Source organism: Columba livia, chromosome 28, assembly GCF_036013475.1.
Source record: "Columba livia isolate bColLiv1 breed racing homer chromosome 28, bColLiv1.pat.W.v2, whole genome shotgun sequence".
Classification (NCBI taxonomy): Eukaryota; Metazoa; Chordata; class Aves; order Columbiformes; family Columbidae; genus Columba; species Columba livia.
In genome coordinates, this window is record NC_088629.1 from 1,729,510 (window position 1) to 1,755,186 (window position 25,677).

The 25,677-nt window shown below is 67.2% G+C and overlaps 5 protein-coding genes across 23 annotated transcripts in view; 1 reads left to right on the plus strand and 4 right to left on the minus strand.

The window, feature by feature from the left end:
• Positions 1–2,124: 2,124 nt before the first annotated feature.
• Positions 2,125–5,473, minus strand: KCNJ9 (potassium inwardly rectifying channel subfamily J member 9). Of its 2 annotated transcripts, none has more exons than XM_065043088.1 (3): positions 5,221–5,469; positions 3,731–4,638; positions 2,125–2,503 (listed from the first exon to the last, which is right to left on the minus strand). In XM_065043088.1, exons 2-3 carry the CDS (start codon positions 4,623–4,625, stop codon positions 2,193–2,195), a joined length of 1,206 nt encoding a protein of 401 aa, XP_064899160.1. In that variant the 5' UTR covers positions 4,626–4,638; positions 5,221–5,469; the 3' UTR covers positions 2,125–2,192. The 2 variants fall into 2 exon arrangements, with proteins under 2 accessions (XP_064899160.1, XP_064899161.1); XM_065043089.1 differs by lacking the exon at positions 2,125–2,503 and adding an exon at positions 2,510–3,647 and having other exon boundaries at positions 5,221–5,473.
• Positions 5,474–6,631: 1,158 nt separating this feature from the next.
• On the plus strand, positions 6,632–12,525 carry KCNJ10 (potassium inwardly rectifying channel subfamily J member 10). Of its 15 annotated transcripts, none has more exons than XR_010468387.1 (4): positions 6,632–6,803; positions 10,108–11,677; positions 11,841–11,876; positions 11,948–12,525. XR_010468387.1 is itself a non-coding variant. In XM_005516076.4 (2 exons), exon 2 carries the CDS (start codon positions 10,108–10,110, stop codon positions 11,236–11,238), a length of 1,131 nt encoding a protein of 376 aa, XP_005516133.2. In that variant the 5' UTR covers positions 6,632–6,803; the 3' UTR covers positions 11,239–12,525. The 15 variants fall into 15 exon arrangements, 1 of the variants encoding a protein (XP_005516133.2); XR_010468388.1 differs by having other exon boundaries at positions 11,859–11,876; XR_010468389.1 differs by having other exon boundaries at positions 10,108–11,607.
• Positions 12,526–12,599: 74 nt separating this feature from the next.
• F11R (F11 receptor) lies at positions 12,600–16,860 on the minus strand. Its single transcript, XM_065043195.1, has 10 exons — positions 16,705–16,860; positions 14,832–14,888; positions 14,631–14,744; positions 14,409–14,552; positions 14,093–14,295; positions 13,913–14,015; positions 13,500–13,604; positions 13,404–13,413; positions 13,185–13,233; positions 12,600–12,973 (listed from the first exon to the last, which is right to left on the minus strand). Exons 1-10 carry the CDS (start codon positions 16,778–16,780, stop codon positions 12,938–12,940), a joined length of 897 nt encoding a protein of 298 aa, XP_064899267.1. The 5' UTR covers positions 16,781–16,860; the 3' UTR covers positions 12,600–12,937.
• A 567-nt stretch (positions 16,861–17,427) lies between these two features.
• USF1 (upstream transcription factor 1) lies at positions 17,428–21,672 on the minus strand. 2 transcript variants are annotated; one of them, XM_065043149.1, is made up of 11 exons: positions 21,548–21,672; positions 20,087–20,153; positions 19,929–19,978; positions 19,547–19,659; positions 19,362–19,463; positions 19,090–19,282; positions 18,904–18,991; positions 18,727–18,785; positions 18,382–18,476; positions 18,166–18,294; positions 17,428–18,058 (listed from the first exon to the last, which is right to left on the minus strand). In XM_065043149.1, exons 2-11 carry the CDS (start codon positions 20,092–20,094, stop codon positions 17,969–17,971), a joined length of 927 nt encoding a protein of 308 aa, XP_064899221.1. In that variant the 5' UTR covers positions 20,095–20,153; positions 21,548–21,672; the 3' UTR covers positions 17,428–17,968. The 2 variants fall into 2 exon arrangements, with proteins under 2 accessions (XP_064899221.1, XP_064899220.1); XM_065043148.1 differs by having other exon boundaries at positions 19,547–19,665.
• A 420-nt stretch (positions 21,673–22,092) lies between these two features.
• Positions 22,093–25,677, minus strand: part of ARHGAP30 (Rho GTPase activating protein 30) — a 12,773-nt gene continuing 9,188 nt past the window's right edge. For 2 of the 3 annotated variants that reach the window (XM_065042960.1, XM_065042959.1), the window contains exons 11-12: positions 24,777–25,105; positions 22,093–23,984 (exon numbers count right to left, since the gene is read on the minus strand). In XM_065042960.1, coding sequence (XP_064899032.1) covers positions 22,161–23,984; positions 24,777–25,105 — 2,153 coding nt within the window. In that variant the 3' untranslated portion in view covers positions 22,093–22,160. The remainder of the gene's footprint in view (positions 23,985–24,776; positions 25,106–25,677) is intronic. The other variant, XM_065042961.1, reaches the window with a different exon arrangement.

Sequence of the window (25,677 nt, forward strand, 5' to 3'; positions counted from 1 at the left end):
ACACGGTTGTGCCTGCGGTGGCTGTGTTGGGGACACCGTTGTGCCCTGGGGACCGACTGTGATTATGGTGACTGTGCTGGGGACACGGTTGTGCCTGGGGACCGACTGTTCCCAAAGCCCTGGGGTTGTGCCTGGGGACACACGGTTGTCCCCAGGGACCAGCTGTGCCAGGGCTGTGCCCAGTGTCACATCCCGACACCCCCCGTGTCCCCCCTCCCAGCCCCAGTGCCCCCAGTCCCGCTCCAAGGTCCCTTCCCAGTGCAGCTCCCTCCCTGTTCCACCCCCCCCAAAACCCCCCAAGGTCCGGCTTAGTCGCCATGGCAACCGTCAAGGGCAGCTCAAGGGCATGGGGGGGGCACGGCCGTGGGGCCCACAGCCCCCTGCACCAGTGCCACCAGTCTGCACCAGTGCCACCAGTCTGCACCAGTGCCACCAGTGTGCCCAGCATCCCCGCTCTGCTGCACCGCTTCCCAGGTCCAGCCTGGAGCTCCCAGTGCAGCCCAGTATCCCCAGTCTGGACCAGACTTCCCAGTCTGTGCCAGCGACCCATCTGTCCCAGTATCTCCCAGCCTGCCCCAGTTCCCCCTCAAACCTGCCAATGCTTCCCACCTTCCCCAGCACCTCCCCGTTCATCCCCAGTCTCTCCCAGTATGCCCCAGTCTCTCCCAGTATGCCCCAGTCTCTCCCAGTCTCCCCTCAACTGCCCCAGCAACTCACAATCTCAGTGCACCCCAGTCCATCCCAGTCCCTCCCAGTTCCCCCAGTATTCCCCAGCACCCACAGTCCCCCAAGTTCATCACAGTCCCTCCCAGTCCTCCCAGTTGCCCCAGTCCATCCCAATATTCCCCAGCACCCACAGTCCATCCCAGCTCCCCCACTCCATCCCAGTATTTCCCAGCACCCACAGTCCCCCCAGTCCATCCCAGTCCCCCCAGTCCATCCCAGTATTCCCCAGCACCCACAGTCCCCCCAGTCCATCCCAATCTCTCCCAGTCCTCCCAGTTCCCCCAATCCATCCCAATATTCCCCAGCACCCACAGTCCCCACAGTCCATCCCAGCTCCTCCACTCCATCCCAGTATTCCCCAGCACCCACAGTCCCCCCAGTCCATCCCAGTCCCCCCACTCCATCCCAGTTGGGGCCGGGCACATCGAGGCCAGTTGCAGGGGGGGGTGTTTACCCAGCCTGTGTCCCCTGCTGTCCCCCTCCCGCTGTCCCCAAGCTGAGCAAACAGATGACGCGGACACAGGCGCCACGTGCTGCGACCCCACCCCGGCCCCCACCGGGGACCCAGGCGTCCGGCCCCACGGGGGACCCAGGCGTCCGGCCCCCACCCCGCTGCCCGGGGCAGCCCAGTCCTCCCAGTTGCCCCAGTTCCCTGCCGAAAGTGGCAGCGTGACGCGTGTCCCCGCGGGACTGGGGGTTATCCTGCACACGCGTGTGCCCCTGCCCGTGCCAGGATCGTGCCCCCGGCCCGCGCAGCTGCTGCCCGTGGGCGGCAGGAATGCGGCAGCCGGTTGGGGGGACACGGCAGAGTGGCCGTGTCGCTCCCCCCGCTGCTCACGCGTGTGCGCACACATCAACCCCTCTCCGGTCCAGCCGTGTGTGCGCACACGCGTGAGGACCGCCCCGATGTCCCCCGAACCCACACGTGGCTATGAGGGGGTGCAGCTCCTGCCCCCCCCGGCTGCTCCACCCGCGGCGTGGGCGGGGCTGGGCGGGGCAAAGGGTGGGGTGGTGGGCGGGGCGACGGGAGGAGAAGTGGGCGGGGTGAAGAGTGGGGCAATGGGCGGGGCGGCGGGCGGAGGAGTGGGCGTGGCTTCCCGATGCATCAAGGTCTGCTTGGCTCCGCCCACTTCTCTAAGCACCGCCCATTTCTCTAACCCCCGCCCCCTCCGCTGCTGCGGGGTCCGCGGGGGGACAGCGGGGATGCCGCGGGGGCGGGGAGCGATGTCCCACAGGTTGACACCCCCCCCCCCCATTACCGTGGGGTGGAGGGCACTAATCCCTGCCCGGTGGCAACCCCCCTGAACCCCAAATTCCCAAATGGGTTCACCGCCCTGCCCCACCCCCCCCCGCATCTCCCTATTCAGCACCCAACCATCACTGTGCGGGGTGGGGGGGGGGGGGGAGTGTATGTATTTATTAACAGCAAACGGGGAGCAGCGGGGCGCCCAGCACCCCAGCGCCCATCACCGCCCCTCGGGGCTGGCCAGGCTGCCGTTGCGTTGGCGGGGGGTACCGGGCGGCTCCCCCCCCGCCGCCTCCTCCAGCGGCTGGTCCAGGCGGCTGGGGATGGACCAGTAGAGATGCGCGTCCCGGCGGGCGGCGGCGGCCGCCAGTTGGCGGGCGCTGCAGGCGGGGGTGGGCACCGGCACGGTGTGGTGGAACCCCCCGTAGTCCACCTCGTAGAACCCTTCCTCCAGGCTGAGCAGCGGCGTGAAACGGTGGCCCCACAGCACCTCGTCCGCCAGGTACGAGCTGCGGGCCTGGCACGTCATCCCTGCGCGGGGGGACAGCCCGGGACAGCCCGTGACACCCGGCCCGGGGACGTGGGGACGTGGCGGGGTGACCCGTGGTAATGGGGTGGGTGGAGGGGGCTGTGATGCACCCGTGGTGTGGGGCACCCCAATATCTGCAGCACCCAGTGCATGCAGGACCCCAATCTGTGCTGCACTCACTGTGTGGGGCACCCCAATATCTGCAGCACCCACTGCATGCAGGACCCCATTCTGTACTGCACCCATTGTGTGGGGCACCCCAATATCTGCAGCACCCAGTGCATGCAGGACCTCAATCTGTGCTGCACTCACTGTGTGGGGCACCCTAATATCTGCACCCCAATCTGTGCTGCACCCATTGTGTGGGGCACCCCAATATCTGCAGCAGCCAGTGCACGCAGGACCCCAATCTGTGCTGCACTCCCTGTGTGGGGCACCCCAATATCTGAAGCACCCACTGCATGCAGGACCTCAATCTGTGCTGCACCCATTGTGTGGGGCACCCCAATATCTGCAGCACCTGGTGCATGCAGGACCCCATTCTGTACTGCACCCATTGTGTGGGGCACCCCAATATCTGAAACACCCACTGCATGCAGGACCCCAATCTGTGCTGCACCCCTTGTGTGGGGCACCCCAATATCTTCACCCCAATCTGTGCTGCACCCGTTGTGTGGGGAACCCCAATATCTGCACCCCAATCTGTGCTGCACCTGTTGTGTGGGGCACCCCAATATCTGAAGCACCCAGTGCATGCAGGACCCCAAACTGTGCTGCACCTATTGTGTGGGGCACCCCAAAATCTGCAGCACCCACTGCATGGGGTGCCCTGCTCCTGGTTGGGGGGGGCTGGACTGCACCCCTGTGCACAGGGGCACCCCAGTCCTGGCTGGGGGATCTGTACAGCACCCAGTTGCATGAGACACCCCAGTGAGCAGGGGACGGACTAGGACATCAGGGGCTGTCACTGTCATTGGGACCCCCTCCCCACGCTCCTGGTGAAGGCTGCACCCCATGCAATGGGCTTGTTCTGGTGGGGGGGACCCAGGCTGAGCTTGGGGGGGAGGGGGAATTTGGGGTCACCTCCCTGTAGGACGGGGCAGGAACACCCAGGGTTGAGATGTCCCCATGCAGGTGAGATGTCCCCTGTGAAGGTGAAGCATCCCCGTGGAGATAAGATGTCCCCAAGCACATCCCACCCCCCAAACCACCACCGGCATCCCCGTTACCTGTGGCCTCCACCATCCCCTCGAGGATGACGACGATCTCGAAATCGTCCTTCTCCAGCTGGTGCCGTGAGACGTCCCAGAAGGGGCTGCGCTCGTCGATCTCGTGGCTGATGATGAGGGGCGAGACGAGGAAGAGCCGGTCGTCACCCGTCTCGAAGCCCACGCTCAGGTCGGTCTGGTCCAGGGGGATGAACTCGCCCTCTTGCGTCTGCTTGGACTTGATGAGCTTGGCGCGGATGGACGCCTCCACAATGTGCGAGTCCCGCAGGTCGCCCACGCGGAACATCAGGCAGAGCCGGTCGTCCCGCAGAGAGACCACAGCGTGGGACGAGAACACCAAGGTCTCGGCGCGCTTGTTGGGTTGGGAGATCTTCACAAACATACAGCCCACCATGAAGGCATTGACCATGGAGCCCAAGATGGCCTGGAGGAGCAGCAACACGATGCCCTCGGGACACTTGTCGGTGATGACGCGGTGGCCGTAGCCGATGGTGGTCTCCGTCTCAATGGAGAAGAGGAAGGCGGAGACGAAGCCGTTGAGGTTGTTGACGCAAGGCGTCCAAGCGTGGTCCTCCAGGTGCTCCAGGTCCCCCCGGCAGTAGGCGATGAACCACCAGATGAGGCCGAAGAAGAGCCAGGTGACGGCATAGGCCAGGATGAAGACGAGGAGGCTGAAGCGCCACTTGAGGTCCACCAGCGTGGTGAAGATGTCGGTGAGGTAGCGGTAAGTCTCCCGCACGTTCCCGTGTTGCACGTTGCACTTCCCGTCTTTCTCCACGTAACGTTGGCGCTTGCGGGCGCTGGCCCCCCGACGCTTGGGAGGGACCAAGGGGGGCTTGGTGTCCCCCGGGAGCCCCTCGGGGACCCCACAGAAGGCGGCGTTGTCTTGCGCCATCACCCCTCAGCGCCTGTGGGGCGAGGAGAGGGTTAACGGTGCCGCTCGCCCCCTGTAAACTGGGGGGACTGGGAGGGGATGGTGGCACCGGCTGGTGCGTGGGGGGGAGCTGTGCTGGTGAATTGGGGAGGGGGGGGCAAAATAAGGCAGAGGAGCACGCGGGGGTGCTGAGCCCACGCGTGTGCACGCACCTGTACACACCTGCACACACGTGTGCACACCTTGCATGCACAGCCCCCCCCTTGCACACACCCACGTGTGCACACCCACCCCCTTCACCTCTATCCCCCCCTCTCGCCCGGCCTGGGGGTCTTGTGCCCCCCCCACCGTGGAGGACCACCCCCACTCCCACCCGGGTTCGTGGGACCGAACGGACGCGGGGAAGGAGGGGGGCGCACCCTCCGCGCTCTGTGCTGTAGTAGGGGGGGCCCTCCACGCAGGCCGGGCCCCCAGCACCCCCACCCGTGGAGGGGGGTCCCCGGTGCCCCCCCGTGCGCTGCGGCGGCGGGGGGTGCAGGGGGCTGTGGGGCGCAGGGGAAGCAGTAGGACCCCCCCACGGGCTGTGTCGTGTCCCCCCCCCCGGCCCCGCACTCACCGCTCCCCCCGCGGCCGCCGCTCCCGCCGGGCCGCGCAGCCCCGGTGCGCTGCGCACATGGCGCGGGGGGCGCAGCGGGGCCGCACCGATCGCTCCCGGGCCCGCTGCCGGTGTCGGACCCGCTGCCGGTGCCGGTCCTGGTCCCGGAGCAGCCCCCCCGTTCCCGTTCCTGTTTTCCCCCCCCCCGCCGTTCCCTTGGCTGCGCTCCCGCCGTTCCCCGGCAACGGCTGCGCCCCGGGAGCGCGCGGCTAAAAATACCGACCAGCGCCCGCCCCCCCGGGCCGCCCGCCCCCGGGCCCCCCACCCGTGACCCCCCCACCCCCCCGGACCCTCACAAGTGACCCCCCGCCGGCGCGGTGCACACGCGTGGGACAGCACGCGTGGGACGGGGCTTCGCACACGCGTGTGCGGGACGCGGCGGGGGGGCGAACACCTGGGGACACCCGGGAGGGTCACGGGGGACAGGACTGGGGGGACACACGCGCGGGGCGCAGCGCGGGGGGGGTGACACGGGGCACATCGGGGTGGGGGCGGGATGTGCACACGCGTGTGACACTGAGCACGGTGCGGGGGGGACACGCGAGGTCCCACCCTCCCCGCTGGCCCAGGCAATGCACAGGTGGCCACGACTGCCTCGCTCAGTCCGAGAGACCCCTCCCACTTGCCCAATGCCCCCCTTCGCTAGCCCAGACACCCCTCACTAGCCTAGGTCCCTCTCATTTGCCAATGTTCTCTTCACTAGCCCAGACCCCCTCATTAGCCCTGTTCCCTCCTCACTAGCCCAAGGCCCCCCTCACTAGCCAAGTGCCCCCCTCACTAGCCCCTCCCCTCACTAGCCCGGGCTCGGTGGTCACTAGCCACCCTCCATCCTTTCCAGACCCTCCCCCGGTGCCGCCTCCGGGAGCCCCCGCGCAGCCCCGGCCCCCCCCGGGCGGACAAAGGCGCTTTGTCCCTCGGCCCCGGGGAACCGGCCCCGGAACAGCGGGGCCTTGTGCGGGGGGGCCCGGAGCCGCGCCCCGCGCTGCCACGGACCCCCCAGGCCCCACGGCCCCCCCGGCCCCACGGACCCCCACGGCCAAGCGGCAGCGCCGGAGCTGTCGTTGTCCCCACAGGGATGCTGGGGGGGTCACTGTGCGTGTGTGGGTGGCGTTGTCCCCATAAGGATGCTCGGGGGGTGGGATGCAGCCGGGGAGGGGCTGCGGTGACCGGGGGGGCTCTGCCCGGTACCGGAGCCCGGGAGACCCCGCCCGGCCCCTCCCCGGTGCCGGTGGCTACGGGCGGGGTCCCCCGGCCTCCCCCGCCCCCCCCCCGTGGCCGGTAACGTGACCCGGTGCGGACCGGCTCGTTTTCCACCCCATTAACCCCCGTCCCGCCCCCGGCGGCTCCTCCCCGACCCGGGCCCCCTCCCCGGCCCCGCCAATCGGTGCCGGCCGGGCCCGGCGAGGCGGCCCGGGCCGGGGGGGGCAGCGGGGGGGCCCGGCCCGTCCCGCCGCCGCCGGCCCCGCCGAGCCATAAAGCCCATGGGGAGGCGGCGGCGGGGCTGAGCCAGCCGGGACCGGGACCCCGGGTCCTCCCCGAGCAAGGTAAGGGCGAGGGGGGGGCACCGGGGGTCCCCGTCCATCCCCGTCCCCTCTGGGGCACCTGCCGGAGTGGGATCAGTCCCCAGGTCCCTGCAGCCCCATGGCTCCTGGTACTGGGACCCTGTAACCCTGTGTCCCCCACATTCCCGTGACCCCATAACCCCGTGTCCCCACAGCCCCATATACTTCCACAACATGTCCCTGTGTCCCCACGTCCCTGTGTCCCCAAGTCCTCCTGTACACCATGTCCTCCTGTCACCCCGTATCCCCATTCTGCACATCCTCATGTCCCTGCATCTCTCTGCCCCCATATCCCCAAGTCCCCATGTCACGTATCCCCATGTTACATATCCCCACGTCCCTGTGTCCCCATGTCACATGTCCCCCTTGCTCCCTGTGGGTGTCCCCCATGGGGGGCTCAGGTCCCCAAGGATGGAGCATTTCAAAGGCATTTGGGTGGAGGGGGTTGGAGTGTCCCTGTCACCTCCCGGGTCCCCACAGTGGGCAAGTGGGTCCCACCAAGCACTGGTGGCACTGGCTGGGCTGTGGGTTAACCGGGATACGGGTTAGTCACACCAGATTAACCAGGTTGTGGATTAGCAGGGTCACAGATTAGCCACGCTGGGCAGTGGTTTATCCCAGGTGTGGTTTATCCCAGGTGTGGCTTATCCTCAGTGTGGCTTATCCCAGATGTGGGATATCTGGGCTGTGGGTTATCCCAGGTGTGATTTATCTGGGCTGTGGGTTATCCCAATTGTGGGTTACCTGGGGTGCAGGTTATCCCAGCTGCAGGGTAACCTGTCTGTGGGTTACCCATGGTGTGGGTTAACCAGGCTGTGGGTTATCCCTGGTGTGGGTTAACCAGGCTGTGGGTTATCCCTGGTGTGGGTTAACTGGGCTGTGGGTTATCCCTGGTGTGGGTTAACCAGGCTCTGAACTCCCTGGGCTGCAGGTTAATGGGGCTGGGGGTTAATGAGGCTCTGGGTTAACGGGGCCGGTTGCGGGGCCGGTGGTTACCGGTGCCACGGTGGCTTCTCCGGTGGCCACAGTAGCCTATGGCCCCATGGGACGTGTTCAAAAAAAGGGCCCAAATTGGCTATTTTTCCCCCCAATCTGCAGCTTTGGCTGATGAGGGTTGGGCAGCGCTGGGGCGGAATACACAAAAATGGTCATTTTGTTGTGCCGCGGGTGCTGCTGGGGGGGACAGGGGGGTCCCCATTGCCCTCATGGCCGGGGGGGTGGCAGCTCCTGCCCCCCGGCGTTTCCCGGCTGTGGGTGGCAGCGTGAAGGGCACAGGGACATGGGGACATTCATCCCCTGGGGGCACCAGCCCCGCATTTGGGCTCAAACCGCTTTGGCACAAATCGGGGGGTACAGGGGGGGTACAAAGTGGGTCTGGTGGGGGGGGACCCAGGCGTCCGGGGGGTGGGTGGCGGGGGGACCCCCATTGGGGGCTGCGCTGGCGGCGGGCGCGGGGCCCTGCATGCTAACGAGGGGCCTCCTCAAAGCGCCATTGTGCCCCGCCAGCTCCATTGAGGCCTCTGACAATGGCCCCACTGTCCCTGTCCCGCCCCCCCCGCCACCCCGCGCGCCCGCCCCGCACCCCCAGCCCCACGGGACCTGCCCCACGGCGCCATCCCCCCGAGACCCCGACCCACTGTGGGGATGGGGTCGCACACCCCCCCCCCCAACACACACACACCATTTCCCAGTTGGCACCAGTATGGGGAGGCTGGCGCCCCAGTTTCGAGGTGGGGGGGACGCCCTGGCGGGGAGCCCGGCCATGGCTGGCACGGCGCAGCCACGGGCACGGCGCCCGCGCTGGTGGTGCCAGCGGGACGGGATGGGGGGGGACGTGTCCCTGTGTCCCCCCTGTCCCACCCCAGACCCCCCAGGCGGGGACAGGCGCCCCCGTTTGCATCCAGTGCCCCCTGCGGGGAAACTGAGGCACGGGGGGTGAGGGGGGTTAATGGGTAACCGGTTGTGCCCGCGGGCACCGTCCCCGCGCCGGGAACAAGCGCTGGCTTGTCACAACCCGTGTCCCTGCATGGGAAGGGCACAGGGGCACGCAGCCCCCGAGGGGGACATTATGGGGTGCAGTGACCCCAAAAATGAGGAGGGGGTGGAGACCCTGGGAAAGGGGACTAAGGAGGCCCAGAGGAGCAGAAGGACCTTGGGGGTGCAGGGGCCACTGTCCCCCGGTGACACGCTGGTGCCCGTTGCTGCTTGGTGTTGGGAGAGCTCTGGGGACACATGGTGGCTCTGGGGACACATGGTGGCTCTGGGGACCCCCAGCAGCTCAGCTGGGATGTGGCAGGTCCGTGTCCCCGGTGTCACTGTCCCCTCCTCAGGGCATTTCACCAGGAGGGGACGTGGCACAGGCGGGATGTTGGCGGTGCCACCCACGTTCCCCCGGCTTTGGCAAGGGCAGGGACACCGGGCTCCAAGGAGACCCCCCAGGGTGCCACCGTGTCCCCGGCACGCTGCCGTGGCGGAAACCGCGGTGGGGCCAAAGGCTGGCGGGGGCTGAAAGGGCCTTTCTGTGCCGCCGGGGCTGGCAGGGGACAGGGACGGGGACAGGGACGGAGACGGAAACGCGCCTGGCGCCGCCACCAGCCCTTTGTCCCCATCACCTCCCATTCATCCCCCTTCCTCTTCCTCCTGCCCGGCCAGGACACCTGGGTCCCCTCCACAGGATGGGAGGGCTGCCAGGGGACAGAGGGGACATCCGTCCTCTCCTTCTGTCCATCTGTCACCATCTGTATTCTCACCCGTTGCTCCTTTATGACTGTCCATCCTTCTGTCCATCTGTATCCTCCATCCATCCCTCTTCTCCTTCCTTCTTCTCCATCCGTCATCCATCATCCATCTTCTCCATCCATTCATTCATCCGCCTTCTCCATTTTCTTTCTCTATTTTCATCCATCCATCCTCTTCTCCATCTTCTCCTTCCCCCTTCATCCATCCATCCCCTTCATCCATCCATCCCCTTCATCCATCCATCCCCTTCATCCATCCATCTTCTCCCTCCCTCCTCTCCATCCATCATCCACTTCTCCATCTTCTCCATCCATTCATCAATCCATCTTCTTCCTCCTCTTCATCCATTCATCATCCATCTGTACGTGTTCTCCGTCCATCCATCCATCTTCCCCACCTTCTTCTTCCTCTTCTCCATCCATCACCCACCCGTCCATCTCCATCTGTCGGTCTCCCTTCTTCCCTCCACCCCCTTACCCAACACTCCCCCCATCACCTCCTGACCCCCCTTGTCCCCTCCTGACCCCCCTTGTCCCCTCATCCCCAGATGACGTCGGCCACCAAGGTTTACTACAGCCAGACCACGCAGACCGAGGGCCGCCCGCTGATGGGGCTGCGCCGGCGCCGGGTGCTCACCAAGGACGGGCGCAGCAACGTGCGCATGGAGCACATCGCCGACAAGCGCTTCCTCTACCTCAAGGACCTCTGGACCACCTTCATCGACATGCAGTGGCGCTACAAGCTGCTCCTCTTCTCCGCCACCTTCGCCGGCACCTGGTTCGCCTTCGGCGTCGTCTGGTACCTGGTGGCCGTGGCCCACGGGGACCTGCTGGAGTTCGAGCCGCCGGCCAACCACACGCCGTGCGTGATGCAGGTGCACACGCTCACCGGAGCCTTCCTCTTCTCCTTGGAGTCCCAGACCACCATCGGCTACGGCTTCCGCTACATCAGCGAGGAGTGCCCATTGGCCATCGTGCTGCTCATCGCCCAGCTGGTCCTCACCACCATCCTGGAGATCTTCATCACCGGCACCTTCTTGGCTAAGATCGCCCGGCCTAAGAAACGCGCCGAGACCATCAAGTTCAGCCAGAACGCCGTGGTGGCCCAACACGAGGGCAAGACCTGCTTGATGGTGCGCGTGGCCAACATGCGCAAGAGCCTCCTCATCGGCTGCCAGGTCACCGGGAAGCTCCTACGGCCCCACCTCACCAAGGAAGGCGAGAACCTGCGGCTCAACCAACTCAACGTGGACTTCCAGGTGGACACGTCCTCCGACAGCCCCTTCCTCATCCTGCCCCTCACCTTCTACCACGTGCTGGACGACGCCAGCCCGTTCCGCGACGTGGCCCTTCGCGCGGGGGACGGGGACTTCGAGCTGGTGGTGATCCTGAGCGGCACGGTGGAGTCCACCAGCGCCACGTGCCAGGTGCGCACGTCCTACCTGCCCGAGGAGATCCTGTGGGGTTACGAGTTCAGCCCGGCCATCTCGCTCTCGGCCAGCGGCAAGTACGTGGCCGATTTCAGCCTGTTCGACCGCGTGGTGCAGGTGGCGGCGCCGTGTCCCCAACGCGGGGGCGGCCGCCTCGGGGACCCCGAGAAGGTGAAGCTGGAGGAGTCGCTGCGGGAGGCGGGTGACAGGGAGGGGACGGCGCTGAGCGTGCGCATCAGCAACGTCTGACGGGACGGGGGACACTGGGCACAGAGGGGACAATGGCCCCGGAGGTGTCACCAGCCCCAGAGGTGTCACCAGCCCCGGAGGTGCCACGAGTCCCCCCCCCCCAGGTGCCACTAGCCACTAGATGCCACCAGCCCTGGAGGTGTCACCAGCCCTGGAGGTGTCACCAGCCCTGGAGGTGCAGCCAGCTCTTAATGCCACCAGCCCCCCAGGTGTCACCAGCTCTGGAGGTGTCACCAGCCCTTAATGCCACCAGCTCTGGAGGTGGCACCAGCTCTGGAGGTGGCACCAGCCCCTCCCCAGGTGCCACTAGCCACTAGATGCCACCAGCCCTGGAGGTGTCACCAGCCCTGGAGGTGCGGCCAGCCCTTAGTGTCACCAGCCCCCCAGGTGTCACCAGCTCTGGAAGTGTCACCAGCCCTTAATGCCACCAGCTCTGGAGGTGGCACCAGCCCCCGCCAGGTGCCACTAGCCACTAGAGATGACACCGGCCCTGAAGGTGTCACCATCCCTGAAGGTGCCGCCAGCCCTGGACGTGCCACCAGCTCTGGAGGTGTCACCAGCCCTTAATGCCACCAGCTCTGGAAGTGCCACCAACTCTGGAGGTGTCACCAGCTCTGGAGGTGTCACCAGTCCCCCAGGTGCCACCAGCCCTTAATGTCACCAGCTCTGGAGGTGTCACTAGTGCTGAAGATGCCACCAGCTCCCCCAGGTGCCGCCAGCCCTTAATGTCACCAGCTCTGGGAGGTGTCACAAGTCCTTAAGGTGCCACCAGCCCTGGAGGTGCCACCAGCCCTTAATGCCACCAGCCCTGGAGATGCCACTGACTCATCCCCCCCCATCCCATCCCATCCCATCCCCTCCTGGGCCATTTTGCCCCCCAAAACCCCCCCAGGCCGGACCCTCCCCCCTGCGCTGACCCCCCTGCTCCAGGTCAGGGTTGGGGACACATCCCAGGGTTGGGGACACGAGCTGGGGCTGGGGACGCACCCCAGGGTGTCACCGATAATCGGACGCGGCGCCGTGTCCCCCCGGGCCGGGTGCCCCCCCGGCCCCATCGCTGCTGCTAACGTAGAGCTCTGCTAATTAACCGCGGCCCCCCCGCGCCGACACCCCATATACATTATATATATATATATATATATATATATATAGCACCACTAATCGTATGTACAGACCAGGGGGGGCCGTTTCCTCCCCACACAGACTGTCCTACCCCCCCATCCTGGGTCTTTGATTTAGGGGGGGGAAAGGTAAAGCGGCTACTAAATAAAGGTGATGTTGACCGTGGGGGGCTGCGTGTCACCCCCATGTCCCCAGGGTCCCCCACCCGTGTCCCCCCCCCCGGAACAGACACCGCTCAGTACAAGGACACGGTTTATTTCCAGCAGCTGCTGCCCCCCCAGTACAGGGGGGCAACTGGGACCAGTAGGACCCAGCATGGCTGGGGAGGGGGGTAGGGTGACACCAGCCCCCCCCCCCAAGACCTGTCCCCCCACTTGGGGACATGGTGACGTCCCCAAGCGCGGGGTCACAACCCATGTCCTGCTGGGGAGGGGACAGGACGGGGGGGGAACATGAGACCCCCCCCCTAAAAATAAACCCCTGAGGGGCTGCGAAGGCACCGGCTGAGACTTAAAAAAATAATCGTTAAAATGGGGGAAATGGGGACAGAATTGGGGACATTTACACGGGGTGGGGGTCACACCAGGAAGGACGACGTCTGCTTGAACTCGCCCTGCGGGGACAAAGGTGACATTAATGGGGGACACGGGTTGGCTGTGCCACTGTCCCCTGGGAGAGCAGGACAGGGACATTGGGGACAAGGGACACTGGGGATGGGGTGGCACCTGCCAGCCCAGGGGGACACTGGGGTCACCCCTTTTGGGATCCATGGGGAAGGGGAGGTGACACCGCGGGGAGGTGACACCGTCCCAGCCCGTACTCACGTCGCTGCGCTGCGAGGGTTGGCTGTAAATCACCTTCTTGCTGCCGGTGCTGCGGAAAACAACAGCGTCAGGACACGCAAACACTGTCCCCATGTCCCCACCCAGCACCTGGGGACACCCCAGGCACCGTCCCAGCCTGGGGGGGGGACACAGAGGGGGACAAAGCCCCCCTGTCCCCGCTGGAGGAGGAAGAGGCAGCAGCGCGATGGTGTCACTTACTCTTTTCTCTCTGAAACAAAAGGAACAAAACGGGGTTTTTTTGGGGTGTGGGGGGTTTTGGGGGTCCCGGGGGGGTCTGGGGGGGTCACTCACTGCTGAAGAAGCCGCGGCTGTAGGCGAACCAGATGCCAAAGGCCGCCAGGCCCAGCACCATCAGCAGCACCACGACCGCCGCCACGATGCCACCCACATTGACCTCGCCTGGAAAAGGGGGACACTGGGGACATTGGGGACAACACCGGGGGGGGACGGACCCCCGGTGCCTGAGCCAGCCCCCCAGCAACAAAGCGGGTCCCAGTTCAGGGGGGGGGGCGTGCCCACTTTAACCCCCTCACCCCCAAAGCACCAGCGCAGGGTTTGTTAATGTCACAGCTAATTAACACCACCGTTAATTAACTTGGGAGGGCCAAGGGGTCACCTAAACGTGACCCGCCCCGGGTGGGCAGAGCCCAGCGCAGCCCCACAGCGAGGGGACACACGTGTCACCCGCTGTCCCCCCCGTCCCTTACTTGCTTCCATGCGGACGGCGCTGGATTTCTGGGGGGGCCCCACGTTGTTGGTGGCCTCGCAATGATACTCCCCGCTGTCAAAGGCGCTGAGGGGCTCGAACACCTGCGGGAAGGGGGGGTGAGCGCAAGTTGCGGGGTCCCCAGGTTGGTGTCCCCCCAATGTCACCCCCTGGTGCTCACCAGCTCTCCGGTGGCAGAGTCCAGGCTGTAGGACGAGTTGCGGAAGGTGGGGCTGGATTTGGGGTCCGAAGGCATCACCATCCCGTCCTTGTACCAGCGGAACGTTGGCGGGGGGGACCCCTCGGTCTCGCTGCAGCGCAGGACGGCGCGGCTGCCGATGGTGGCCGAGCTGGGGACATGGGCCACCGGCGTGGACGGCGGCACTGCGGGACAGGGCGCCGGTGAGCCCCCCCCATCCAACCAACCGTCCCGCGCCGCGGCGGGGACAATGGGGACAAGGCGAGGGGACGGCAAAGCCACCCGAGGAGGGACGCACCTTGGACGATGAGGTTGACCTCGGACTTGGCGATCTGGCTGCCGGACCCCACCACCTCGCAGATGTAGCGGCCGGTGTCCTCGCGTGTCACCACGCTCAGCTGGATGCTGGTGGGTGAGAATGTCACCCGGTCCCGGTACGGCTCTGCGGGGACAAGGGGATGTGGCGCTGGCACATGTTGGGGACACGCTGGGGACACCGTGGGGATGGGGAGGGGTGTACCTGTCAGCTCCCCCCCGTAGTAGAAGAGCACGAGCGTGGAGCCTTTTTGGAACTTCCACTCGATGCGGGGGTTGCCCCAGCTGGACTTAAATGCTGAGCAGGGGATGTTGGCGGCTGTGGGGACAGGGACACTGTGGTTGGGGACACCCCCAAGCGGGACCCCCCACTGGCAGCCCTGGGGGACAGGGGACAGTCACTCACTCTCATGCTCAGGGACTTCTTTGGTCTCGGAGGTGACCTGAGCTCCTGCCAGGGCCACTGCGGGGGGGAAAGGACACGGTGAGAGACGCCGGTGACAAGATTTGGGGCGCCGGTGTGGGGGGGGGGGGGGGCAGCGGGAGCCCCGAGCTGACGGTCCCCAGGGCACGGGTGACACTCGTGCCGCGCGGTGCGTCACGGCGGCGAGAGCCGGAAAATCCCGTCCTGCCGCTCCCGCCACCGTCACCGTCACGTTCCCCCCGCCCTGCCCCGTTCCTCCCGGTTTCGCACGAAAGCGCCCGGTTTCGCAACGCGCCGCGCACGTGACACCCCCCGCGTCCCCACGGGTTGTCACCGTGGCCCCGGGGCCGGTGACCGGGTGGTGGCCCCGTCCCCAAGCCACCCGTGCATTTGCACCCCGAAACGTCACCGAGAGGAACTTGGGCGGGTGTCAGCGGAAAAGAGCGATTTTGGGGTGAAATGAGGGGGAAACGGGGTGTCTGGTGTCCCCAGGCATAGGGTCTGGCACTGCTCCCCAGCGCTGGTGACACTGTGACAGACAGGACCCCCCTGACCCCCTGGCTGGGACAAGGGTTTGGGGGATTTGGGGCAGATGCAGCAGGAGGTGACACCTCAAAACCCATGGAGGTGACACCCCCAGACCCTGTGAAGTGACACCCCCAGCCCCATGGAGGTGACACCCCCAGACCCTGTGAAGTGACACCCCCAGCCCCATGGAGGTGACACCCCCAGCCCCATAGAGGTGACACCCCCAGACCCTGTGAAGTGACACCCCCAGCCCCATGGAGGTGACACCCCCAGACCCTGCGAAGTGACACCCCCAGCCCCATAGAGGTGACACCCCCAGCCCCATGGAGGTGACACCCCCAGACCCTGCGAAGTGACACCCCCAGCCCCATGGAGGTGACACCCCCAGACCCTGCGAAGCGACACCCCCAGCCCCATGGAGGTGACACCCCCAGCCCCCAGGGACCATCACATGGGTCCCCATTGTGGGTGGAAATCAGGCAGGATGGGGTTAATCCCAAACCCGGGATTGTCCCAGCACAATGCAAGGGAAGTGACAATGGGGACAGGAAAGCCACCACCGTCACTTTGGCCTTTGGGAGCGTCGGCAACACCGGCTACTCATTAACCCGGGGCGGGGGAGACACGGCCCGACAGCGGCCCCGGGGCAGCGGGACGGGGACACCGGGAACACCGGGGACACTGGGGACACCGGGACGGGGCCGGCCCAGGAAAGCCGCCAGCCCCGGCCGGAATGTTTTGGCCTCACCCGGTTTCCGGCCCCGGGAAGTGCGGCTGGATCCGCAACCCGCGCCCGGTCCCTCCCCCCGGTGCCCCGAATCCCCCCCGGTACCGGGAGTCGGTAACGGGCTCGGTGGCACCGGCACAACCCCCGCCCGGGCTGCGGAGGCGAGACCCGGGTGGCGAAGCTCTTGTGCACCCACAAAAACAACCGTAAACCGGGGGCGGCCACGGGACCGCATGTCGGTTCATTGCTAACGGGGCTCCCCAGTGCGGGCGGGCGGGCGCCGCCGGGTTATTAATAGCCCGTTATCGCGGTGAGCGGCGGCACCGGGGCCCCGCCGTGACCTCCCCCACAAGGGACCCCCGGGGGCGGCGCTGGCACCGGGGACCCGCCGCCGGTACCGGGAACGTGCCGCCGTCCCGGGACACCAACCCCACCCCTGGCGGTAACACCGCCACGCCCCGGTTACCGGCACAGCGCCGGTCACCGGCACCACCCCGGGGGAACCCCCGCCGCTTCCCCGGTGCCCGCGGCGGCCCACGCACGGGCCATTGTTCGGGCACCGCGTGGCCGGTCGCAATCCCGCCCTTCCCGGGGACTCACCGGCCGCCGCAGCGAGCAGCAGCCGCAGGGTCCAAGCCCGGGCCCCGGGGCCGCCCCGCCGCGCCGCTCCCGCCATGGCCGCCGCCGCACTGCGCGACCCGCCCGCTCCAGGTGCGGTCCCGCCCAGGTAGGCCCCGCCCAGCGGGACCGCCCCGCTTGGGGCCGGGCCAACCCGGCTACGCCCCTCCGCCAGGTGCTAGAAAACCCCGCCCCTCCCTCGGCTCCATTGGCCGCAGCGGCTGTCTCGCCAAGGAGACACCACACCCCTCTGCAGTGAGTGGCTGTCTTGGCTCACACAGCTCCGGCTTGATTGGCTGGAGCGAAGGGGCCGCGCAGGAGACAGGTGTGGAGAGGGAGAGGCCTCCCGGCCAATCAGAGACGGCGCTTGAACTTCTAGCCAATGGGCGCGCTTTGCGCCCCTCGTGGCGGCCGTCGGGCTGGGAGCCCGGGCGTTGCCATAGCGACGGGGCCTGCGGCCTCCTCGGGTCCTAGAGGCCTCCCAGTTCACCCCAGTTGCTCCCAGTTCACCCCCAGAGCCACCATGGTGCAGCAATGCCAGACCATGAGGGCACAGTGACACCACAACACAGTGACACCACAACAGTGACACCACAGGGACACAAAGTCCCATCCTGGGGGGGCTCAGGCAGGAACAGGGTCCCTGGAAGCTGCTCTGAGGCTGCAGGGGGGGTGGGCAGGAGGGGAAGAAGCTGTAGGACCTGGAAAAACAAATCACTATTTTTATTTATTTTTTTGCTTTTTTTTTTGTTTGTTTTTTTGGTTTTTTTTTTTCTTAAATTCAGAGAGTTTTAAAAAAAAAAAAAAAAGTCTGGCCGTGCTGGGCCGGGCCAGCCGCAGCGAGGGGGGGGGAGCGGGGAGCTGCACCCCCCCACCCGGGACCCCCGAACCCCCATTGGGAGGGCGAGGGGCTGCGTGGGGTCCCCGCGGGTCGGGGGGTCCCGTGGGGTCCCCGCGGGTCGGGGGGCGCAGGCGGGGGGGCCGAGGCAGTGCTGGGGGGCCGCCCCCCTGGCCGAGAGCGTGTGCACGAAGCGCGGAGAGGGGGGGGGACACGTGAGAGAGACGAGGGGGACACAGTGACACCCCATGTTGGGGAAGGGGGGAAAGGGTGGGTGAGGGGTTGAAGGGGGGGGGGACACAAACCAAACGGGGGGGTCCTGGTGTGGCGCTGGCTGCGGGGGGGGGGGGGGGGGTGTGCGGCGCAAGGGGGGGACACACCCCGGCCCCCCCTGTCCCCCTGTCCCCGTCAGTGGCTGTCGTTCTTGATGACGATCTCCACGCCGTGCTGGCGCAGCTGCGCCCGCAGGATCAGGTTCTTGTTCTTCAGATCCTCCACCTGGCACCGTGACGGGGAGGGGGGGAAAAGGGGGTGAGAACAAGTGTGACCCCCCCCCCCCACGCACCCCCCCACCCAGGGAGCACCCCCCCAGCCCGGTTCGTCACCTGCTGCCGCAGCACCTCGTTGTCCATCTGCAGCTGGTCCAGGCCCTGCAGCTCCTCGGACAGGCGGTGGTTGCTCTGCCGCAGCTCCTGGATGTAGTCGCAGGCTTTGGAGAGGATGCCGCCCTTGCTCTGGGTTGGGGGGGGGGACACGGGGGTCACGGGGGGGCACGGACACACCGGGGAGCCACCCCTGCGCCCCATTTGGGGGGTCCCCACCTGCCCCGACTTGGTGTTCTCCATGGAGCAGTCGGGGATGATCTTGGAGAGCTGCACGATCCAGTTGTTGATCTTGTCCCGGCGCCGACGCTCCACTTTGGTGGGGGGACACATCGGGGGGGGTCAGCAGTGTCTGAGACCCCTAGCAGGACCCCCCCGCCGTGGGCAGGACCCCCCAGAACAACCCTTCATCTGCATCTAATTACAGCTCCCCCAAAGGAGGTTTGATCCTCGACCGACAAGTTTTGTGATGTTGCGGGTGATTTTTTGACCTGACCGTGGTCACCGGGGACAGTCGCGGTGACCGGGGACAACCCTGTACCCCTCCGCGACCCCCCCCGGTACCTTCATTGTGCTGCGCCCGGCGCTTCTCGTCCCGGGTGGCCCGTGGGGCCTCCGATTTCCTGGGGGGAGGAGAGCGATGGCGTCAGTCCCGGTGACACCGGTGGGGATCCCACGATGGCACAGGGGACGTCCCCCACTTTGCGCCACGGGGGACACCAGGGGGGGCTTGGCACTCACGGGGAGTAGGGGTGCGCACGGGGCGTGATGGACCTTTGCGCCCCCCCCTGCAGCACCTCCTGCGGCGACATCATCACGAAGAATTGCCCTGAACGGCACAAAGTGACAAAAGGGGTCAGAGCTGTGAGCAGTTGGGGGTCCCATGGGTTGTGACCCCCCCCCTCCCCCGCAGTGTCCTCCCCATACCCGTGGGGGTGGGTTGCCCCAGAAGTGCCTCCGAGCTCTGCGTGGTGACGACGGCGGTGGCCGCGGTCCCCGCGCTGGCGGAGCTGCCGGCGTCGGCCACGGCGGCGGTGGGGAAATAGGTGTAGTGGGTCTCGGTGGCCGCCGCCTCCGTCTCCACCGCGTCCTCGCTGGTGAAGGCGCCCTGAATGACGGCCTGGGGGACACAGGGGACACACGGCGGTGGCACGGGGTGCAGGAACGGCCCCGCGCCGCCAAACGGCACCAACACCCACCTGTGTCATGGACTGGGCGGCGGGGTAACCGCTGATGGCGCCCGCGCCCTCCGTCTGTCCGTCCAGCTGTCCGTCTGCCACTTGGATCACGCGGTACATCAGCTGCGCACAGGGACGTGGCTCTGGTCACCCCCCGCCGTGGTGTCCCCCCCCGCCCCAAAACGCCCCCCAGAACCCCCCCGTACCTGTGTCCCGCCGTTCTCTGTGCGGAAGACATACTTGATGTTGGGGTCGGGGAAGGTGGTGGCCGACTGGATGCTGGCAATGGCGATGCTGGTGGGGTCCTCCCCGGTGGCCACTGCACCTTGAGGCGAGGGGGGGACACGCCATGACGGGGAGGGGGACACGCCACGATGGGGAGGGGGGACACCATGATGAGGACGGGGGGACACATGGTGACGGGGAGGGGTCCCCCGGGGTTGGGTCAGAGCTGTGTCCCCCTCACTCGGGGACAAGGACAGGGTATGGAGTCAGCCCAGCCAGAGCGCACCCAGCGCTGGGGCTCAATGGGAGGCACCCAGAGCCCCCCCCAGCGCCCCCCAAAACCAACGCGGGGTCCCCGCTCACCTTCCTGGATCTGCACCGTCCCCTCTTCCGTCTCGGCTGCTTTCTGCTGCCTGCCAGGTGAGGGGGTGAGGGTGGGACAGGGACCCCCGGGATGTCCCCCTGTCACCAGCACCCCGGGGTTTGGGGGGGGGGCAGAATTCGGGGGGTCTCGCACTCACCCCTTCATCGCTCCGCTCCCTCGGGCATCAGCGGGGACGTCGCGGAGGAGCCTCGGCCTTCACAGCCCTGGGGGGGACAAGGGGGGTGAAGGACGGTGGCCTTGCTCCCCTCATCCTCTTCCTCCCCTCGTCCTCCCCATCATCTTCCTCTCATCCTCTTCCTCCCCATCATCTTCCTCTCATCCTCGTCCTCCTCACCATCTTCCTCCCCTCGTCGTCCTCACCATCTTCCTCTCATCCCCTTCCTCCCCTCATCCGCCTCCTCCTCATCTTCCCCCCCTTTCTCCCCTCCTCATCCTCATTGACCCCTCCCCATCCTCATCTTCATCCCCTTCCTCCCCTCATTCTCCTCCTCATCTTCCCCCCCTCCTCACCTCCTTCCTCCCCTCCTCATCCTCATTGTCCCCTCCCCATCCTCATCTTCATCCCCTTCCTCCCCTCATCCTCCTCCTCATCTTCCCCCTCCTCACCTCCTTCCTCCCCTCCTCATCCTCATTGTCCCCTCCCCACCTTCATCCTCATCCCCTTCCTCCCCTCATCCTCCTCCTCCTCATCTTCCCCCCCTCCTCACCTCCTTCCTCCCCTCCTCATCCTCACTGTCCCCTCCCCATCTTCATCCTCTTCCTCCCCTCATCCTCCTCCTCACCCCCTTCCCCCCCTCCTCATCCTCATTGTCCCCTCCCCATCCTCATCTTCATCCCCTTCCTCCCCTCATCCTCCTCCTCATCTTCCCCCCCCCCCCCCCTCCTCATCCTCACTGTCCCCTCCCCACCTTCATCCTCCCCCTCTCCAGCCACCCCGGGGGTGACACACTCCCCGCTGTCACCAACACCCGGGGCCACCCCCGGGGCACCGTGACGGGGACGAAGCCACCGCGGAGACACCAAACCCGGTGCCGGCCGCACCGGCAGCGCCGCGACAGCACCGCGGTCACCGCTTCGGGGCGTCCCCCCCGTTCCGCTCCCACATCCCGGGTGACACAGCTGTCCCCAAAGCCACCGGGGCTGATGGTTTGGGGGCCGGCTGGTGCCAGAGACCCCCCCGGTGACCCCGGGGTGGCCGCGTCACCCCAAAACGGTGACCGTGCACCGGGGACACCGCCACCCGCGCTCAGCGCCGCGTTACCCCCGGCCACGGCCCCGCGTCCCCCCCCGAGCGGCTCCGGTCCCCCCGGAACGGGGTGTCAGGCTGCGGTGAACCCCCCGTGCGAGGGTGACAGCGCGGGGGCGGCGGTGCCAACGCGGGAAGGGGGTGACAAACCCGAGGGGAAGCGGCGGATCCCGGGAGGAGGGACCCGCACCCCGCCGGCTGGGCCCGGGGGCCGCGGCCGGGCCCGCACCTCCCGGCGGCCGCGGCGGGGGCCGGCGCTGAGCCCGCGGGCCGGGGCGGGGGGTGTGCGTGTCCGGCCCGGTGCCGCCGCCGCCCCCGCCCGGTCCGGTGTCCCCCCCCCCCCGCCGTTACCTCGCCGCGCCGGGCCGCCCTGCGCGCGCTCGGCCCCTTGTCTCGCCATGGAGCCCCGCACATGCGCACGGCGCCGCCGCGCCGCCATGGCGGGTGCGGGCGGAAGCGGGTGGTGTTTGCCCCCCCTCTCCTTGCGCACCCGCCCCCTTCGCCGCCATCTTTGGGCAGGGGCGCCGCGTAGAGCTGCGCCGCCACCGCCGCCATCTTGACGCCGGGCACGGCCTCCCCGCCCCTCCCCGCCGGCGCCATCTCAGGGCGTGCCGGCCCCCGCGGGCGCCATCTTAGACGGCGAAGCGCGGCGCTTCCGCCCGGCCGCCATCTTGCGTGAGGGCGGCGCCATCTTGGAGGCGGGCATCGTTCCCCACGCCTCGCACCCCACTCGTGTAAACTATCCCGGCCCGCCAGTACCGCCGCCACGGGGGGAGAGACCCCCCGCTCTGCTCCCCACCCTGGCCACGCTCTGCGAGCTGCACAGAAACCCCCAGCAGCACCGGCGCCGTGAAGCCACCCCGGGCGCCGCCATGTTGCATGAAATGAGGCCTCAGTGACAAAGCCCACTGCCTTTATTGTCCCCGTTCTCTCACAAATGTCACCAACCCCTCGTCCCCAGGGCTCAGCGCTCGCCCGTCGTCCCCTCAGTGCCCAGCTGAGCGCAGCTGAGCAGCCGCGGCCTCCGGGGGCCCCTGTGGAAGGGCCGGACCCGGGGCATGGCGGCCGCCGGTTCCTCCCCCCCGTACGTCTGGATCCTCCTCACGGGCACCGGCACCGGCTGCTCGGCGGCCAACGCCGCGTCCAAGGAGCCGCCGCCGCTCTCCCGCCAACCCGCCCGTCGCGCCCCGGCCCCGGGGGCAGCGTCCACGGCGGGGGGGGCGCAGGGGGTCCTGGCGAACTGGGGCTTGGGGGGCACGACGGGCACGGAGCGGACGTGCTGCACCCGCACCCTGCGCGCGGCCAGGCGGGCCGGGGCGCTGCCATCGCCACGCAGCGCCGGGACGGGGGGACACGGACTGCCCGGGGGGGCGGCGGCGTGATCTGGGTGGGGGACGGACATGGGGACGAGCTCTGGGACAGATCCGGGGACAGACCTCGGGACAGAGCTGGGGACAAGCTCGGGGACAGACCCCGGGACAGATGCAGGGACAGACTTGGGGACAACCTTGGGGACGGACCCAGCGACAACCTCATGGACAGACCCGGGGACAGACCCAGGGATGGAACTGGGGACAAGCTCGGGGACAGAGCTGGGGACAGATGCGGGGATAAATCCAGGGACAGACTCAGGGACAACCCTGGGGACAGACCCAGGGACAGACCCATCAACAACCTCATGGACAGACCCAGGGACGGAACTGGGGACAAGCTCGGGGACAGAGCTGGGGACAGAACTGGGGACAGATGCTGGGACAGAGCTAGGGATAGAGCTGGGGACAGATGTGGGGACAAATCCAGGGACAGACTCGGGGACAACCCTGGGGACAGACCCAGTGACAACCTTATGGACAGACCCAGGGACGGAACTGGGGACAAGCTCGGGGACAGAGCCGGGGACAGAACTGGGGACAGATGCGGGGCCAAATCCAGGGACAGACTTGGGGACAACCTTGGGGACAGACCCAGGGACAGACCCATCAACAACCTCATGGACAGACCTGGAGACAGACCCAGGGACGGACCTGGGGACAGACCCAGGGACAGACCCATCAACAACCTCATGGACAGACCCAGGGACAGACTTGGGGACAACTCTGGAGCCAGACCCGTGCTCTGGGGGCTCCACTGGCTCCTGGGGGGGCGCGGGGGCTGGAGGGGACCCCATGGGGGGGTGACCGGAGCCACCTCCATCCTCTTCAGTGTCCCATTCCTCCTCCATGTCCCCAGCCTCTTCAGTGTCCCCATGCTCTTCAACGTCTGTTCTCCCAGGGCCACCACCCGTGGTCCCCTCCCCGCCACCCCCCTGCCCGGTGCCTGGTGTCCCCCCCTCTGCTGGCACCCTGTCACTATCCTCCTCTTGTGGCACTGGGGACATGTCCTGGGGCTCTGGGGACATGTCCTGGGGCTCTGGGGACACATCCTGGGGCTCTGGGGACATGTCCTGGGGCTCTGGGGACACGTCCTGGGGTGCTGGGGACACATCCCGGGGCTCTGGAGACACATCCTGGGGGACAGCAGCACCAGGTTGGGACAGGGGCTCTGGGATTGTCCCCAAACCCAGGGGCTGCTCCGGTGGCACCAGCGGGCTGAGCTCGTCGTGGGCGCTGAGGAACATGTCGTCCGAGTCGGTGTCCCTGGCAACATCTTCCGTGTCCCCAGCGCTGTCCTCGGTGCCATCCTTGGTGTCCCCAGCGCTGTCCTCGGTGTCCCAGCCGCTGGGCGCCATGAAGAACATCTCCTCGTCCATGCACTCCTCGATGGACAGGTAGCTGGGGGGCTCCCCGGCCTGGGGACAGGGACAGCGGGACGGTGATGGCCATGCTGGGGACCCCCCAGCTCTATCCTGTCCCCCTCATCCCTGTCCTGTCCATCCCTGTCCCCTCCATCCCTGTCCCCTCCATCCCCATCCGCTCATCCCCACCCTGTCCCCTCCATCCCTGTCCCCTCCATCCCTGTCCTGTCCATCCCTGTCCCCTCATCCCTGTCCTGTCCATCCCTGTCCCCTCATCCCTGTCCCCTCATCCCTACCCTGTCCTGTTCATTGCCATCCTGTCCATCCCTGTCCCCTCATCCCCTCCCTGTCCCCTCCATCCCTGTCCCCTCCATCCCCATCCCCTCATCCCCACCCTGTCCCCTCCATCCTCGTCCCCTCATCCCCACCCTGTCCCCTCCATCCCTGTCCCCTCATCCCTGTCCCCTCCATCCCCGTCCCCTCATCCCCACCCTGTCCCCTCCATCCCTGTCCCCTCATCCCCACCCTGTCCCCTCCATCCCTGTCCCCTCATCCCTGTCCCCTCCATCCCCGTCCCCTCATCCCCACCCTGTCCCCTCCATCCTCGTCCCCTCATCCCTGTCCCCTCCATCCCCATCCCCTCATCCCCACCCTGTCCCCTCCATCCCCATCCCCTCATCCCCACCCTGTCCCTTCCATCCCTGTCCCCTCATCCCTGTCCCCTCCATCCCTGTTCCCTCATCCCCACCCTGTCCCCTCATGTCCCCAGCTGGGGACAGTGACCGTGACCCTCCACCCTCCCTCCCTCCATGTCCCCAAAGCAAGGGGACAGTGACAGCTGCTCACGTTCATGAACCCCCTCTCCATCCCCTCCTCCGTGGCCAGGAACGCATCCCTGCTGTCCTCGGTGTCCCCAATGTCCCCAGCGTCCAGCAGGGACCACGTCAACAGCTCCTCGTCCCTGGTGTCCCCGGCGGCCGGCGGCAGGGCCGGTGTCACCGGCTCGGTGTCCCCATCCAGCCAGGGCTCCTGGCAGTCCAGGAAGGCGAAGGAGTCGCGCAGCTCCAGGGACAGTCGTGTCTGTGCTGCCGCCACTGTCCCCTCCCCTGAGGGTGACATGGGGACATGGAGCCCCTGTGTCACCCTGAGGGTCCCTGTGGCCACTGTCCCCTCCCCTGTGGAGAAGTTGGGGACACTGAGCCTGTGTGTCACCCTGAGGGTCCCTGTGGCCACTGTCCCCTCCTCTGCGGGCGAGATGGGGACACAGAGCCTGTGTGTCCCCCCAGGGTCCCTGTGGCCACTGTCCCCTCCCCTGTGGACAAGCTGGGGACATGGAGCCCGTGTGTCCCCCCCAGCGTCCCTGCAGACACTGTCCCCTCCGCTGAGGGTGAGATGGGGACACTGAGCCTGTGTGTCACCCTGAGGGTCCCTGTGGCCATTGTCCCCTCCCCTGTGGAGAAGTTGGGGACACTGAGCCTGTGTGTCACCCTGAGGGTCCCTGTGGCCACTGTCCCCTCCCCTGTGGAGAAGTTGGGGACACTGAGCCCGTGTGTCACCCTGAGGGTCCCTGTGGCCACTGTCCCCTCCCCTGTGGAGAAGTTGGGGACACTGAGCCCGTGTGTCACCCTGAGGGTGCCTGTGGCCATTGTCCCCTCCCCTGTGGAGAAGTTGGGGACACTGAGCCCGTGTGTCACCCTGAGGGTCCCTGTGGCCACTGTCCCCTCCCCTGTGGAGAAGTTGGGGACAC